We start from the raw sequence: 17237 nt of genomic DNA on the forward strand, positions 1-17237 counted from the left end.
CAAAATGATGTAACAATGGTCAATGGAAACCACATCACACGAAAATCAAAGTCAAAAATTGAAAACACAGGCTGATCTCATCGTAGCAACTCATAATGTGACTCAGTAGTGTGTATGGCCCCCACATGCCTATATGCACTCCCAAAGGTGTCAAAATGTGCTCTTGATGAGATGGCAGATGGTGTCCTAGGGGATCTCCTCCCAGACCTGGATCAGGGCATCAGTTAGCACCTGGACAACCTGTGGTGCTACCTGGCAGCATTGGATGCATTGATACATAACATCCCAGAGGATCTCAGTTTGATTCAGGGTTAGGGAACATGCAGGCATGTCAATGGCATCAGTGCCTTTATCATCCAGGAACTGCCTACACACTCTGGCCACATGAGGCTTGCACAAGGAGGAACCCAAGGCCTACTGCACCAGCATAAGGCCGGAGTTATACTTCACGCGACACATGCTGCAGCGGATGCTCCTGCTATGCAAGCGTTGTAGTGTTCATACTTGCGCGCGTACTTTACGTAAATCTGGAGGAATCCACCAGCTGGCAGTGCGAGATATTATCACGGTGAGAACATGTTCGGCTTCTCTGTGTTGTGAATTGCCTAGAACACCTATTAAATTCTGATGACACCTTACCGCAATATCTCTGAAAAGGATGTTTATTGATTAAATCCATCAATCCAGGGATGTGTCCATTTCAGGAAGCATTGGGCACGAGTGAGAAACAGTCCCTTGACGAGGCCTCCGCTCATCGCAAGGTGAATACAAGCACACACATACACTAGCATCATTTTAGCAGCACCAAATCCCCAAATCTGCATATCTTTGGAAGGAAACCAGAGCACAGTGTGGAATACAAGCAGGAAATACCAGCAACATAACTCCCTGTGAGACAGCAGTGCTATCGCTTCACCACTGTGACACCCCCATGTGTGTAATTATTCCCCCATGTGTGTAATTAACAGTATTCATTATTTAAATGAAATTATATGTAAAATGTAACATACACACTTTAATGCATTTCATCATGAAAGTGATATCAAGTATAAATCTAAAGATTCTAAATGTGCAGAGAGTTGGAATATCATACATTTAATTTGTTCTGTGTGGCGATCTATTGCTGCTTTCCACTGCTGTCAGGTCCAAGAAGCTCGTAGCGATTAAAAACTGGGATGACGTTTACAACGGTCTGCTTTAATGATAAAGTAAACTACGAGGTTAAAGTGGACATTTCGAGATTAAAGCCGAAATTTCCACTTTTATCACAAAATACACGTTTTCACAGTGTCCTTTTATTTTTTTCCTCAGTGGCTCAAATATAACGCTATACATTATGTTGCTGCTGTTAAGTTGCAAAAATTAAAAAATAAAAAAGACGGCACAAAAGGTGGTATGTGAAACTTTTAAAATGTATCTTGTCATTACGTTCGGGAACTATCTACATGTGACAGAAAGCCTCTATGCAGATCCTACGGGATGAATGTTTCAATGTGGTGAAGCAAAATGCCGACATACAGATGCATTCTTGGTGCTTTTATATTCAAGCGTCGCATATTCCCGATCGTAATGACACGATACATTGACAGCAGGTAAAGTAAAAAAATTTAAAATAGACGGCACAAAAGATGGTATGTGAGACTTTTAAAATGTATCGTGTCATTACGATCGGGAATATGCGCCGCTTGAATATAAAAGCACCATGAATGCATCTGTATGTCGGCATTTTGCTTCACCACTTTGAACCATTCATCAAACAGCAAAGCGCGCACATCGATCCCCGAAGGATCTCCATAGAGGCTTGCTGTCACATGTAGTATTGTTTTGGTGGAGGTATTTATATAAATTTTGGATTTCTGGTTTACTTTTTGTTTTTCTTGTATATTACACTTTTTTTTTTCCTTGTAAATATTTTTTGGCCTTTATTGTTTCTAGTTTCTCCCTGCTTGTTTTTTTCTTTAGGAATGCATCTGTATGTCGGCATTTTGCTTCACCACTTTGAACCATTCATCAAACAGCAAAGCGCGCACATCGATCCCCGAAGGATCTCCATAGAGGCTTGCTGTCACATGTAGATAGTAAACGTCACGTTCCGACTTTTAGCACACTGCGCCCCCCGACTTTTTGCTGGTACTGCAACTCACGCACGCGTCACGCTAATTTCTGAGGACCTGCTCAGAGGACGCGTGAAATGAACGCTGGGAACGTGTGGCAGCCATGATGCAGGTGCGTACGCGTTCTTCTCCCCAGACCATCACTGAACCTCTGTCAAACGGGTCTTCCTGGATGATGTTGCAGGCTGCATAACACTCACCATGGCGTCTCCAGACTCTTTCACATCTTTGCAGAATGTGACACAATGGCAGAGCTGCCAGTTGTGGAATTCTCTGATGATTGCCAATCAAGTTGCATGGTCACCAGCTGTGAGCACAGGCCCCACTAGAGGATGTCAGGCCCTCATGCCACCCTTATGGAGTCTGTTTCTGACAGTTTGTTCAGAAACATGCACACCAGTAACCAGCTGGAGGTCATTTAGTATGGCTCTGGCAGTGCTTCTCCTGTTCCCCCTCACTCTACTCGTGAATCTCCTCCAGGCTTGTGAGACCTATTTAATACATGACTTGTAAGGATTGAGAGAAGCACCTGTGCAGAAGGCACCTGCGTCACTTGCGATTGGTATAAGGGAGCAGGAGCAGTGTGTCGCAGGATTGGCTAAAGATTTGTTCCCCAACTATAAGAGGCAGTTCGTGCCTCAAGGGGTTGTCTTTAGACTCGCTGGTGTATTGGTATAGCTCATTCTTTAGTATACCAAACAGTGGCTTGTGCTTTACTTGTATATATTTTCTTGTTTTATAGAAGTCTAGATATCTCCTTTGGTCGAAGTATTGTTTTGGTGGAGGTATTTATATAAATTTTGGATTTCTGGTTTACTTTTTGTTTTTCTTGTATATTACACTTTTTTTTTCCTTGTAAATATTTTTTGGCCTTTATTGTTTCTAGTTTCTCCCTGCTTGTTTTTTTCTTTAGGAAGACTACACTTTTGTGTATATATCTTCTTATCTTTTATTTTTCATTTCTGGAGTAGAAAATTCACTTTATATATTGGTCACTACTTTTTGATTGGGACATTTTTGTGTTTTTGTGCACAAGTAAATAAAACCCACTTTTGTTTTGGAAACGCCACCTTTTTTGTGTCCGTGTCTCTATTTCTGACTTCTCTCAAGTCTGATCCCGGTCAGTCCCAAACTACAAGATGCCCACTGCGTAGTCTGGTGCCAATCTTGCCACTACACAGGGTGTCACATGAAGATGATACACAATCACTTATTCTTTCTAACTGAACAGATTGATATTCCTGAAGCTTAATTTACTTGGTGTTAGTCTGTGACGATAAATGTTCCTTTATTTTTTGAGCAGTGTATATAAAAGTATTTCTTAGTCTGCAAGTGTGCCTTTCCTCAATATCCTTGTGTGTCTGAACCTCTCTTGACATGTGCCCCTCTCTGGAGCGTGTTCCTGTAAAGCCTGCTTCAGAGTCTGTCATTTCGAGGCACCTTGCTCACTACCTGTCTGCATTTATACTTCCCATCTTTGAAGGCGACTCTCAGCGTGGCTGCTATGCCTTTACTCCTCTGTGTGTGTCTCACACCCATACATCCTCTTTCAATGGCATTACTAAAGCTAAACTGACCAGTCAGACTGCTTGGTGGGACTGAACACACACACACACAGACCTTAGTATTTTGTTATATATTATATAAATGTATGCTTAATCAGTGATGTTAATAATGATGCACATTTTGAAATAAGCCAGGTTGCCACTTCACATTTGGAAAGCAGAGATCCCTTGGCAATGTCAGCCATGCAAACCCGGGCATGGAAACCTGAAGGATGTAGACCAAAACTTCATTAAAAAATACAATCATGTGAAAAGGTAAATACACTCCCATGTATTTGTAGTATATAGACTCCACTTTTGTAGTATATGTGAACATATCCAGATTTGATCTTCATTTAAACAGCATCTTTAAATAAAGATGATATAAGAAACAGCATGCCAGTTTTACAGTTTGCAGTCCATTGTATAATTTAAAATAAGCATAAATGCTAATTATGCATGGGGAAAAGTAAGTACGCTCCTACATAAATCACTAGTCAGGTGCACAAGGTCAGGAACAAATGATTAGAATATAATTAGAGGTGATCTTGTAAGAGCTTATATTATTTTAATCTTAAGACATTTAGTTTGGTTTGATCTTTCTTTGTTGAAGTATGCTTGATCACCATGCCTGTAATCGGCACATGAGCCTAAATTCCTTCAACTATATCAAAAGAGCTTTCTGAGCCCTTGAGAAATAAGGTTATAGATGCTGATGAATCTGGAAACGGAATAAAAAGACCTCCAAACAATTGGACATTAACCATTCCACTGTCAGGAAATTTTTCTACAAGTGGTAAAAATTTCAAACAACTGCCATCTTGTCTAGAGCAGGCTTCCCCAGCAAGTTCAGCTGGAGAACAGAATACAAGATCCAGAAAGAAGTCTCTTAAGAACTCCAGAATTTCATCATAGGATCTTACAGGTAGTTCTCCCCACTGTTGATGTTAAAGTCCATGAATCTACCATTAGAAATTGGCTTCACAGATTTGATCTGCATGGAAAGTGGCCATAAAGAACGTCAAGGCAAGACTGAAGTTTGCCAGTGAACAACTAGGTCAAGGCTAGGACTTGTGGAGCAATCTGTAGAGTCCAGACAAAAGGAGGGTTATTTGGCCACAGCATTAGAAGACATGCTTGGTGAAAACCAAAAAGACTGTATTTGACCAGAAGAACCTGATACCAACTGTAAAGAACGGTGGTGGAAATCTTAGAAGTTGGGGTTGCTTTGCTGCAGCAGCACAGCTTGAGCATCTCACCATCATAGAATATACTATAAATTCTTCAACGTACCAGATGGCGCTTAAAAATAAGAGACCATCTGTCAGAAGATTGAAGCACAAATGAAAATGAGCCTTGGAAAATGTCAATAAAACAGTCAAGTAAACCAACCATGGAATGGCTGAAAAGAAAGAAATGGGTGGTTCAGCAATGGCAAATTCAAAGCCTGGGTCTGAATACCTTTGAGATGTTTGTGGGTGGGAAGGGGTGGGGGTGCGTTTGAATTCGGGATTTAGCATGCAAGGCACCTCTGTAACATCACACAGCTGAAAGAATTCTGCATGGAGGAGTGGAAAAAAGTTCTCTTCCAGACTGGTAGACAGTTGCAAGAAATGCCTACTTAAGGTTGTTTCTGCCAAAGATGGCAATACCAGCTATTAGAGTTAAGAGTGCACTTAACTTTTTTCACAGATGGAAATCTCATATATGTTTGAATTTACTGCAAAATCAAACTCTTATTTTTTCTCAATTGCATCATCTTTATTTAAAGATACTGTTTAATTGAAGATCAAATCTCAATATGTCCACATTTTTGTATTATAAAAGAAAAAACATTTCATGGGGTGTACATACTTTTTCACTAGACATGACAGTTTTTCATGGTTTTATAAATTTTTGCATTCTCTTTAAAGAGAACAACATATATAGTACTACAATATGTGTACGGTCAGGCAACACTGTATTTGTATTTAAAGTAAAAGAAGATCTTTTAAGTATAAAGCATATATTTATCACTGAAAATCAAATTCACGTTTTCTGACAGAGTAATAAAGAAACATTAAGTTCAAAAAAAGTTCAAACTTCTGTAATCCTCTGTCGATCTTTATTCATTTACTAGTGGAATTATTGAAGATTGTTTATTAGTTAATTTCTGGTTATTTACCCCATTAAGATTTTATGAAGTATTTTGGCTTCATGGTGATATAGAGTTTAGTGCTTTTGCCTCAGAACCTCAGGAGACTCCACTCTAGCTGTTATGTCTGTATGGGTTTTTCTATTTGTATTCTAGCTTTTTCCTGCATTCCAAAGATGTACAGGTTAGGATTATCTTTTCCAATAATTCTACATTACCCAGTACTAGTAAGTATAGCGGTGAGCACACAATGCTTTAGGAATAGCATACTCCTCCCACTTCCCTGAATTGGATTTAAGTAAATTAATTGAATGGATAGATTATAAGTGAGCATTCTGGCAAGGTCTGCAAAAGCTGTTGATTGTTTACAGTTTCTGAACCAATAAAGAAAAGTTGCATTATTATTGCACTAGCAGTTAAATTGTAATTTTCACTTTTTTTAGTAATCCACAGTTTTGTAGCACTAAAAGCCAATGGGAAGCAGAAGTAGCCAGGACCAGGACTGATAGTGCTCTCTGTTTGATATATTTTACGTTTTAAAGTACTTTTTACGTTTTAAAGTTGCCAGTAAAACATTTATCAATAGATTAAATAAATACTGCTGAATAATTGATGTTTTGTAAATATGGAACATGTATGCTTACAAATAGACATCAAATGTCTTTTTTTTTTCTTTACTCATGCATTCATCATAGATACTCTTTTGTGCCATGTAAGTAACCAGTCCATTTAATTATTTAGAAGTGTTAGCAGCTTGCATCTGGCAGTCCTGTAGTCTTGGTAATTTTGTCTTTGTGTCAATTTAAAGGTTCATCATATTGTAATTATGATTATAGTTTAGGTAATTTATTTGAATATGATTTACCTCATTTTGTTTCCATATTCCCTTAATTTCTCTTGCTTTCTGCTCTATATTATTTTACGTATCTTGCACCATTAAAAATTAGATGTAGTCTTTATCATTTACAAAAATGTGTTACTTTGTATGTAATTTAAATAAATATTTTTTAATAGTGATAATAATTTTTATTCATCAGTAATGATTGAAACTCTTGCTTCCATTATTGTAAGCTACATTTTATTTTAATGGAATTAAAGGATTTGTAATTCAAGCAATAATTAATTCATCTTTAAATACAACTTCCTGTTTATTCTTGCCGTTTTTAAAGTTTTTAAACTCTTTCTTTATTCACTTAACTCTTCTTGCATACTAGCATTTGCACTTCTCTGCAGCATAGTATTTTCAGAAGCATTTTTTTCCAGGAAATCCAGAGTTAGAGTAAAGTACATTATAAATATATATTAAAATAGAATGTAATCCATTCTGTACTTAATTTTTCATTAATACAAATGCAGTGCGTTTTTCTGTTGACAAAAATATAATTATCTGTGTATTTTATCATATGGTGAGAATTAAATTTCCTGATGTGTGTAGCTGTCCATGTTTTGTTTTAATGCATAATTTCATCAGAAATACAGATTTATTGTCATTGCGTGTGTGTGTGAGAGGGAGAGAGGGTTGCTGTAGTCAGAAAACCAAAAGCATAACAACATGAATTTCTTGAAGTTTGAATCTACATTCTATTTTAGCCCTAGTGAATATTCTTTAACGTAACTAACAACCAATTCTATCTTTCTAATGCAAGAAAAACTGTATTCTTTGCATATCTGTTTGTCTCAAACCTCTGGTTATGTGCAAACAGAATAAAAGTTAGGTCCCTATGTGATTCATTTACATTGTTTAGTTTTCACTTTCCTTTGAAATAAGTCTGCAGTGTTCTGACTAATTTTGACTATTAAATTTTTAAAGATATCTAACATGAAAAAAATGTTTATGCAAATAATGCAGTAAACAAATGCCAGGTTTGCATGATGGTTCTGTTTGGATTTCTCAAAAGAAGTCGCCTGGAAGATAATCATGCCCAGTTTACAGCGAGACTATACTGGGAATTCATTGTTTTAAAGATGTAGTCTTTGAATTTTTGCTTCCACATCTCAACCCACCACTGTAAACCAACAGCTCAGAGAATTGCCATGATGCCTGCTTTCAAAATGATTATTGTTACAGATAATGTGGTGTGTGTGTGCTTCAGTGACAGAAAACACACCCTCCTTTCTGAGATTAATAAAGTTGCAATAAAACCATGACTCCAGTAGAACACGGGCTATTCATTTATAAAGGTTTAATTGAGACTAAGAGGAAAACTAATTTGGCTTTATTTTGTCTTCATGGTTCATTTAAAAGTTGTGCATCTGTATTTCTAGTAAGTTTCTAGTGTGATTATAGTTAAAGTATGTAACTAAAATATTTTGTTAGTTTGTTTAGATTCATTCATTTACCTACTTAAATTTGGCTTTTGGTGTGGTATTTTAAAAACAGATTTGGGCATTTGGCAGTTACAGTGCTGTTGTTTAATCAGGTCATAAGTACTATGTAACTAAGTACTATTCTGTATAGAATATTTGTTTTTTAATAGTATTGGCAGGCAGTGTGGTATAGTGGTTAAGGCTTTGTACCTAGGACTTCAAAGTTGTTAAGTCATCATGGATAAAGGCGTCAGTCAAATAATAAGTAATAATGATAATATTAGGTTACTGGAGCTGCTTACTCTTCAACATTCTAGGTACAATTGCCCATGAGTTAAAAAAAAAAAAAAATCCTGCATTAGCCAATTCCTACTTTTCCTAGTGACTTCTTCAACTGTCCATCCATCCTATTGGTTAGTGGTGCTGTTTGCGTGGCCCGTCAATCACTTCTGCTCCATCCTTCATTTGCCATACAACTTGTTCTCAACACAGATCATGTATAATATTAATAAATTAAAAAAAAAACGCACATGTTGGATAGTTTTCTTTTTTCAGTAACATCAAAATTCAATCAAATTAGTCAAAACACTTTTGTGGTTTTGGGTTGTATACCTTTTTCGTGGGTAGGGTTTTAGCCTAAATATTTGCATATTGAAATGTCCTTTCTTAGTGGATACATACTGCCCTTGATGTGCCATCCCTCCAAGTTTCTGACACACCAATAGGGGCACATACCAATTCAATTGGACATGCTTTTAAGTGGAACATGGTGCAAGTAAGATTAAAAGCAAATGCAAAGAGTGCTATAAAGCTGGCTGAATCATGGCTCTCTAATGAAAACGCCATTAACGAACACTTGGACATGAAACCAGCATATGCATGATTAAAAAGAAGAACATCCAAATAATAAAAATGACTTTTAAGACCAACACCCTCTGAAACCCACATTTCTAATCCACTCCTCTTACACCCACCTACCCCACTTCATTTGCTATAAATTGCCTTTGATTCCTGTATGTTTAATCATTTCATTTATGATGACACCTAATAGGATAATAAGATACACAATTTTCTTTTTTTATGGATTTCTAGTTATAAATATGCACTGACCTTCTGTTTTATTTATATATATATATATATATATATATATATATATATATATATATATATATATAATTAGTGCTGGGTGGTATACCGGTTCATACCGAAAACCATTTTTTTATGATATGGACTTTTCTTATACCCCAACACCGGTTTAAATTGCCTAAACAACGTTCGGAATGTGGTGCAGTGGGAAACTGTTTAAGGGGGACCTTTTTCACTGCTACACCGCTAAATACACATGCAACGGAGTACATATGTTAGTGGAGGTGTTGCACAGGGGCTCTTTTTCACTGCTACACTGCTAAACAGGCATGCAATGGAGTACATGCGGTAGTGGAGGTATTACTCTATGAAAATGGACTGAGAATATTCCATAACTGAAGCTGTAGCAGACGATAAAGTTGAACATGATAACACAGAAGAACTTTTGCTGGAAAAAGGAGTCACATCTGTTGTCTGGAGATAATTTGGATTTTAAAGGTCGGATGTGGACCATTATGTTCAAATGTGTGAATACTCTTTCTATAGTACTGGATAATACTGCAAGCCAAGTTGTACTTGTTTTATTTTTTTTCAATACTTGTAACATACCTGGGTACTGTGTAATAGTGTGACGAAGTGTTGACTTTATTCTCAACATTTCCACTTTAATCTCGATGCTTATGACGAGAATAAAATTGTCACATTGACTTTATTCTCGCCGTTTGTCGAGATTAAAGTCGACATGTTGACTTTATTCTTGTAATTTGTTATTAAAGTAGAATATCGTAAACTAAACTTCATCTTAAAATGAATATTTAGTTTACTAGATTCTCTCAACCCCGTCATAAGTTATGTAGCACATAAATGCTTTGTGTTAAGTGTTCCCGGAGCCATGTTAATCGCTACATGCTTCTTAAACTGACTTCATCCTGCACTAACAGGAGGCGCAGGCAGCACACAGAATAAATTAATGTCATGATATTCCTGCTCCCTGAACATTTAGAATGCTAAGATAAGTACTTGATATAATTTTCATGATGAAATGCATTAAAGCATGTGCTAATCATGTGGCGTCTCGGTGGCGTGGAGGTTGCACTGCTGCCTTGCAGCAAAGGGGTCCCGGGTGTTCCCTGCTTTGAATTTGCATGTTTTTCTGGTGGGTTTACTCATCGTGCTTCAGTTTCCTTTCAAAGTCATGTAGGATGTGGGATTTTGTTATACTATATTAACCCTGCTAGTGTATGGGTTGCTCGTATTCACCCTGTGATGTGCTGTAGCCCCGTTCAAGATTTACTCCTGCCTCGCACACAGTGCGCAACCCTGAATGGATCGCATAATTAAACATGTATAGCGAAGATTTTTTTTTTTTTTTTTTAAGTTCTGAACACTCTGTGGTCTAAGTTTTATAACTAGTCTTAATTTCACAAAAACTTTATCGTGCGGTGATTGGTTATGTGGAGAAAGAAAAAGGAAGGATAGGACCTGGGGGTTTGGTACGCCAGACATAAACAGCATGCATGCAATAAAGAAAGCCTGCTCAGATGAACATCCGTTGATTTCCGTGTGTGTGTCTCCGAACACCAGATAACGAACTGAACATTTATACAATATTAACAATATTATACAAGTTAAACCTGTGCGATACCCATTTATACATCCAGTTTTTTGGAGCCTCGTCATACCTACATAAAGTTCTCTCTCTACACTGAACATACACCTGGGGACCCCTTACTGCAAGGGAGCAGCACTACTGCCACACTACCATGCATGTTTAATACCTGCTTTAATGCATTTCATCCTGAAAATGATATCAAGTATATATCTCAGCATTCTAAATTTTCAGAGAGCAGGAATATCATAAAGTGAATAGATTCTGTGCGGCGATCGCTGCCTGCGCCTCCTCTTAGTGCGGAGGAAGTCAGTTTAAGAAGCGTAGTGATTAACAACTGAGTCGGGGAACACTTAACACAAAGCATTTAATGTGCTACAATAACGTGACAGAGTCTGAGAAAATCTAGTAAATTAAACATTGATTTTAGGATGAAGTTTAGTTTACGACATTCTACTTTAATTACAAAATAAACTATTAGAATAAAGTGTAAATGTCGACTTTAATCTCGACATAAGCGTCGAGATTAAAGTACAAATGTTGAGAATAAAGTCAACATGTCAACTTTAGTCTCGACATAATTGTTTTTTTTTTTCTTCCTGTGTCTGTATTTTTTTCCTTCACTGTGGCCCTAATACGATTCCATAGGACTAGACCACAAATAGCATTATAAATGCAAGTTGCAGTTTTATCTATCCATTTTCCAACCCGCTGAATCCGAACACAGGGTCACGGGGGTCTGCTGGAGCCAATCCCAGCCAGTTTTATTATTTATGTATATAGCTTAGCTAGGTCCATATTAATGCAATTTGTCTAAATGATCGTTCAGTTGGTAAAGATGTCATCACCAAGTTGCACTTGTTTTTTTTTTATTTTATTTTTATTTGGTGAATATTGTGTAATGCATCTGGGCTTTGAAGTCTTGAAGTAATAGTATTATTACTGGAAGTTGCAGTATTATTTATTTTATTGTTATTATTTATTAGTTTAAATATTATGCAGTTTAATGATGGTAAAGATGTTTAAAAAGTCACTTTAACGTGTCAGTGGACAGAGATTGTTAACATTAACAGAAAGTGTAGTTCGTTTACAAAAAATATTTACTATTTATTCCTTTTCTAAACATGTTCAGTGCAATACAACTTTGGACAAGCACCTCTGGATATATTACTAAGTCTAAATGCCTCTTTTGAAGGTTTTATATTTTGACTGCAATTGTCATTCAATGTGATTCCTTCTCTTCATTAGTGCCTCCCCCTTGAATACTATCACTTTATGGGGCCATGCAAACCTGTATTAATACTCGTGTGCACATTAAAATGTTTTTTGTACAATGTACAATTCTCATGACAGTGGAATAGATTATTCTTAGCCAGTCTACTGCAGTAATTGCAGTGGAAAATGTGGTTAACATTCACTCATGCATGGGGAAAAAAATTATCAATGTTAAAAGTAATCTTCGAAGTCCAAATCAGCAGATAGTCTACTACTTTTCTGCCTTTCCTTCACCCCCTCAATAAAAATATTTGTAAATGTCAGTCGTTACAGCTTCAGTTTCTTACATAGGTTTAACAGTTTGAAGGGGAATGAGAAAAAAATTTCAGATTATAAAGTGATTTTTTTTTTTCTTTTCAGTTTAAACAGGGCTTAATTACTGTTGTGACATTTTTTAATTATTATTTACTTTGTAGGTCTTAAGTTAAAGTTTACCTTAATCCAGTAAGCAGTGATTTTTTTTTAAGCAGTTGTTTTTTTGGGTATTATAGGTGTGTCTCTGTAATTTTCTTTGTTCATAAAGCCCAACAGTTTGAGTGTACATGAAAATAAATATATTTTTGGCACATAGCTTCTTATTGCATATATTTTCAATTGAAATAAATATAAGCATATATTTTAAGAGTTGTGATGCTGCTTCATGTAAAACCACATGATTTATTTGTAAAGCCCAAAATAACACATTTCATTCAGCTGTACACATGAAGTAACAATTGAAATATAAACTTTTCAGCCATATATGTCTCACAATATTTGTACCTAAATATTTGTAAGCAGTCTCATGTTAGCTGATCACAAAACGGCCCACAGCCGCAATCTACACTGATACTTGGAGTCTTTTTTGAGAAACTCACAACACAGTTTCAGTTTCTTTTGTCTAGTGCTCTTTTGCAGGAGAGAAATAGCAAGTCACACTTGGATAGCAATATTCAGTAATGGTTGCAATAGGGAATGTTCTGTTATAGAAACAATACGCAAATTTGGTCCAGCGCAATTGGAGGAGAGAAGCAGTGTTTTCACACCTGGGTACCAGTGTTCAGTAGTGTTGCTTGCTGTGGTAATGAGGGATCTTAAAAAAAAAAAAAAAAAAATCAATCATGAACTTACTTTTCTTGATAGAATGTTAGAGTAATAACAGGGCTATGCAGCTATTAAGGACAAGTTGAACAAGGACAGTAAAATCATTACAGCCAGTGCTTTAGTAAACTGCACTTCATATGTTAAGGTCATTTTTAGCACTACTTTTCGGAGTATCCTTACAACATATCTTTACTGAGAGGAACTCAACTGGCAGTCACTTGCTGCTAAATGAGCACAATGCTGACAACATGTTCCAGTATATTCCATGCAGTATAAATATTCTCCCATATTTTTAAATGTGTCATTCTCCATTAGGTAAACAATGACCAGAACATTTAGAGACTCCAGGGCACAGAGCAAATTTTTGGGGCTGATGTGTGTGTTATTTTATTTCCGTTGATAATGGCCACAAATTACACTTTCATTAGTCCTTCTACTCATCCCCTAAATCTAGTCAAGCCAGTTGCTCAGCCTTCATCACTGAAGAATACTTTAGCATGGTTTTGTTCATAAGATAAACTGATCTTTAAAGAGCTGGTACAAGCTAAAGAGTTTGTTGGGGTGGGAGGGAAGTTTTATTAGACCTAATCTAATGTACAGTACCCATGAAAAGGTATTTTGCAGCTTTCTGCTTCCCAGTATTATAAATATTTGGCATAGCATATTTTCAGTTCTTCAGGTTAAATGTGAATATTCGGTAGTTTTTTAACTTAATTTTTTTTTTACTTTTTTTTTAGTGAACTGAGTTACATTCATCAACTAGCATTTTATAATAACAGGAAAGCAGCAAATATTTTTTCACTACACTATAAAAGTGTGTTTCCTTTCATCTGTAAAGCAAGTTTTTGTTTTAATTTTATTTCTTTATCTTTATAGTTATGAGAAGCGCCTGTATTGAAGGAGGAGGCAAAAGCCAGTTGCGGGTGGCTCCCTGCGTCCCAACTCCAGTGGCAACCAAACACAGTGGATAAATCTGGAAACTGCCGACCTGCACACTTAATTGTGTTTCAATCATCTAACCTGAAGTTTACCAGTTCATGACATGAAAAAATTGCACTACCAATAAAGTATATCAGGGCTTAAACTAATATAGGTTTAAAGAAAAAAATAAGACTTTGATCACTTGTACAGTTTGTTATCGAGGATGGCGTTTGTGCAAACTGAGCTAATATGAAGCATGATAAAATAAGTGCTTATGTGGAGTAATGCACTAATCCTGTCAGAGTGCACTGTGGCAAGTCTCAAAGTAAAGGACCTTTAAATCTTTGAGATGCTAAATAGTGAAAAATAATATCACACTAGTTTCCATGTCTTGTGGCAGTGCAGCATTGTGTTAGCTAGTGAACTGCACAAGAAAGTCTCCTGGACTGTCATCATTTATTACTTCTTTTCTAATAAGAGGCAGAAAGACCAAGTTAGTGCCCCGTCTGTTTACTGATCACATAGTAAAGAGTTAAGCCAGATTATAATTGATAACCAAATTCACAATAAAAATATGAAGTTAAGTAGGAGGAGGGGGGAGATATCACATGGAACGGAAAAAGAGACTTTTATTTTATTTATATATATATATATATATATATATATATATATATGCACGCAAGATACAAGTATTACAAGTAAAGGCACTATTTTAGTTATCAGAAAGTACAACTTAGTATTTGCTTTTGCCATTTTTCATTTACGCCATGTATTTTTTTTTTTTTTTTTTATGCGTTAAACATGTCCTGTTACTCATTAAATAAAATGTGTTATCCTGTTTTTTAGCAGGTTTTGATTTACAGGGGACCAAAAGCTATGGTAGCCAAAAAATCAGGGATATATTCCACCAAGAGAGCCTTATAATGAGTGTGTAGTACTGATTCTTATTGCTTATGTGGCAGTAGTTCACGGTGAACTGGATTTAAAATTCTTAACACATACCAAGATTTAAATAAGTTATGATTTTTTGGGGTTGGGGGGGATTGGGGTTCAGTCAATAGTAAAGTTTTTTGTTCCTGTTTAATTTTCATATTTTTAGAAGTACTTTTATTTATACAGGGTAATGCAGCGTTATGGCATGCTTTTCATGGTTGGGGCATTTTGCATATATTCCATAAACTAGTTTGAGAAGGGTCATAAATGTTTTCATTTTACTATAGGTTCTTTTTTTTCCTTTCTTTTTTTACTAGCCCATTTTCCTTTATTAATGTTTACAATATTGTTGTGAATATATTTTGATGCAGTTACGATGCTATTCAGTTTCCTGTTTTTTATTTGTAATAGTGCTATTATGTACTGATGGTAGTTTTGCTAGTGTACAGAACTATTACAAAATTAAGATACAGAGGTTACAATGTATGTGCTGCTATGTTTTAATATTGCCTTGTACAGTAGGTTTTTATTTAGATGGATTGACTGTTAAAGAATGATGCAAAGCATTTTGTCTTCAAAGGTACATATATTTTTTATGTACAAGTTAAAAATACTAAAGATCTAGAATGGCACTGTTCAGATGTTTGAAAGTGTTACTGTGAGCTATTTATTTCTATTTTTAAAAAATATCTAGAATTAAATGTATACTTATGTAATATTATACCTAAAACACTGTAGAAATGGAAACTGCTTTATATGTGATGCCATTTTCTTAAACTTTTTCACTGTAAAAGTAAACTTTGCATTCTTACAGGTGTAATCACTTTAAAAAGCTTTCTGTATGTTGGTAAATGTAAAGTTGCTCTTCCTGTTTATTCTTCTGTGAAAAATATAAATTTAAAGCAAAATGAAAAACAGTGCAGGCAAAAGGAATGAAGACCTTCTCCAGACTATCCCTCATTATTGTTTGTTTCAGTTGGCAGTCTACAGTCTTATATAATATTACAAAAGCAATATTTGTATTTTCCAAAATAACTACAGTGTAACATTATATTCTAACTAAAAGGAAGAAAATTCCTGTGTTGTGTTTACTGGTGCCAGATATGGTCCCGTAACCATTTACTTAATGGAATTGTGTGAGTTCAGAAAAAAAAAGAATAAATAAAACAACAACCTTTCAAATCCTATTTTCTAAAAGGTTTTCTTTAACTCGGTTTTTTAAGCTTTTGTTTACATTTTCAGAGCAGGTATATTTAAACTAAATATGTACTTCATTTTCTGTAATAAAGTATGGAGTTATTGTATTAAGAATTACTGCCAGAATGGAATATGTTACACTACATCTAGTGAGTATGTCATGTGAATTAATGCATCTGCGTTTTCTCACCCTTTTCTTACGATGTTCACAAAGTCAACTTGTGCTCCATTTGGTCTAATTAGTTCTCATTTAAAGGTTGCTTTCATGCTGGAATATTTTAAATATCTAATTGATTACTCCAGTCTCCCTCTTTTCTTTTTTAATTAAATCATAATTGGTTACATTTATGTTACAAGAAGGGCCCTTGCTATTACTTGATGTTAAGAAAAATCTCTTAATATACATTCAGATTTGCTGTTTTTTATTTTTGCAGATGCTTAACAATGACAGTTTCTTTGTAATGAATTTGCAAATAGTTTATTATAATTTAATGTTTTCCTTTTTCTTTGGTATAATAGCTAAGTAGCACAAAACAGTAAATGTAAACAATATGGTTACTGTGATCTTCATCATTTTTACATTGTAGCATTACCTTTTTGAATTATTACATTGTACTCTTTTTAAAATGCATAAAAGTGGTGGGAAAAATATCTTTGTGTAATACTTTTTTATTGCAAAATTATTTTTAACCCTAACCCTAGGCATGCCATCCCTTGGTGTGTATACAAGAGAATGAAAATGTTAAAAATCAAGAACTCTGTCATGTATGTTTATGTGATTTCCTTTTAGCATTGGTGTTAAGTCACTTTGTTCATAGCCATATATGATATAACCTGAATTCTGTTTCCTAACTACTCACTTTGTGATTATTTTTTGAATGGAGCAACTACTCTTACTCCTAATAGCAGCATCATTTTAAGAAATTATATCTACTTTTGTTTTTGACTCTGGAATTGGGTCTGGATTTGACATTTTTGGAACAGGATGGTCTTAATCCTTCTGTCCCGTCAGTATCGCACAAAACCCCCGAGTATTT

The 17237-nt window shown here is 35.5% G+C and overlaps 1 protein-coding gene across 5 annotated transcripts in view; it reads left to right on the forward strand.

The window, feature by feature from the left end:
- The window catches only part of impdh1a (IMP (inosine 5'-monophosphate) dehydrogenase 1a), a 181640-nt gene extending 164770 nt beyond the window's left edge, over positions 1-16870 (forward strand). For 4 of the 5 annotated variants that reach the window (XM_039761441.1, XM_039761444.1, XM_039761443.1 and 1 more), the window contains exons 16-17: positions 6488-6504; positions 14026-16870. In XM_039761441.1, coding sequence (XP_039617375.1) covers positions 6488-6504; positions 14026-14120 — 112 coding nt within the window. In that variant the 3' untranslated portion in view covers positions 14121-16870. The remainder of the gene's footprint in view (positions 1-6487; positions 6505-14025) is intronic. The other variant, XM_039761442.1, reaches the window with a different exon arrangement.
- Positions 16871-17237: the final 367 nt, after the last annotated feature.

Source organism: Polypterus senegalus, chromosome 8 (genome assembly GCF_016835505.1).
Source record: "Polypterus senegalus isolate Bchr_013 chromosome 8, ASM1683550v1, whole genome shotgun sequence".
Lineage (NCBI taxonomy): Eukaryota > Metazoa > Chordata > Cladistia > Polypteriformes > Polypteridae > Polypterus > Polypterus senegalus.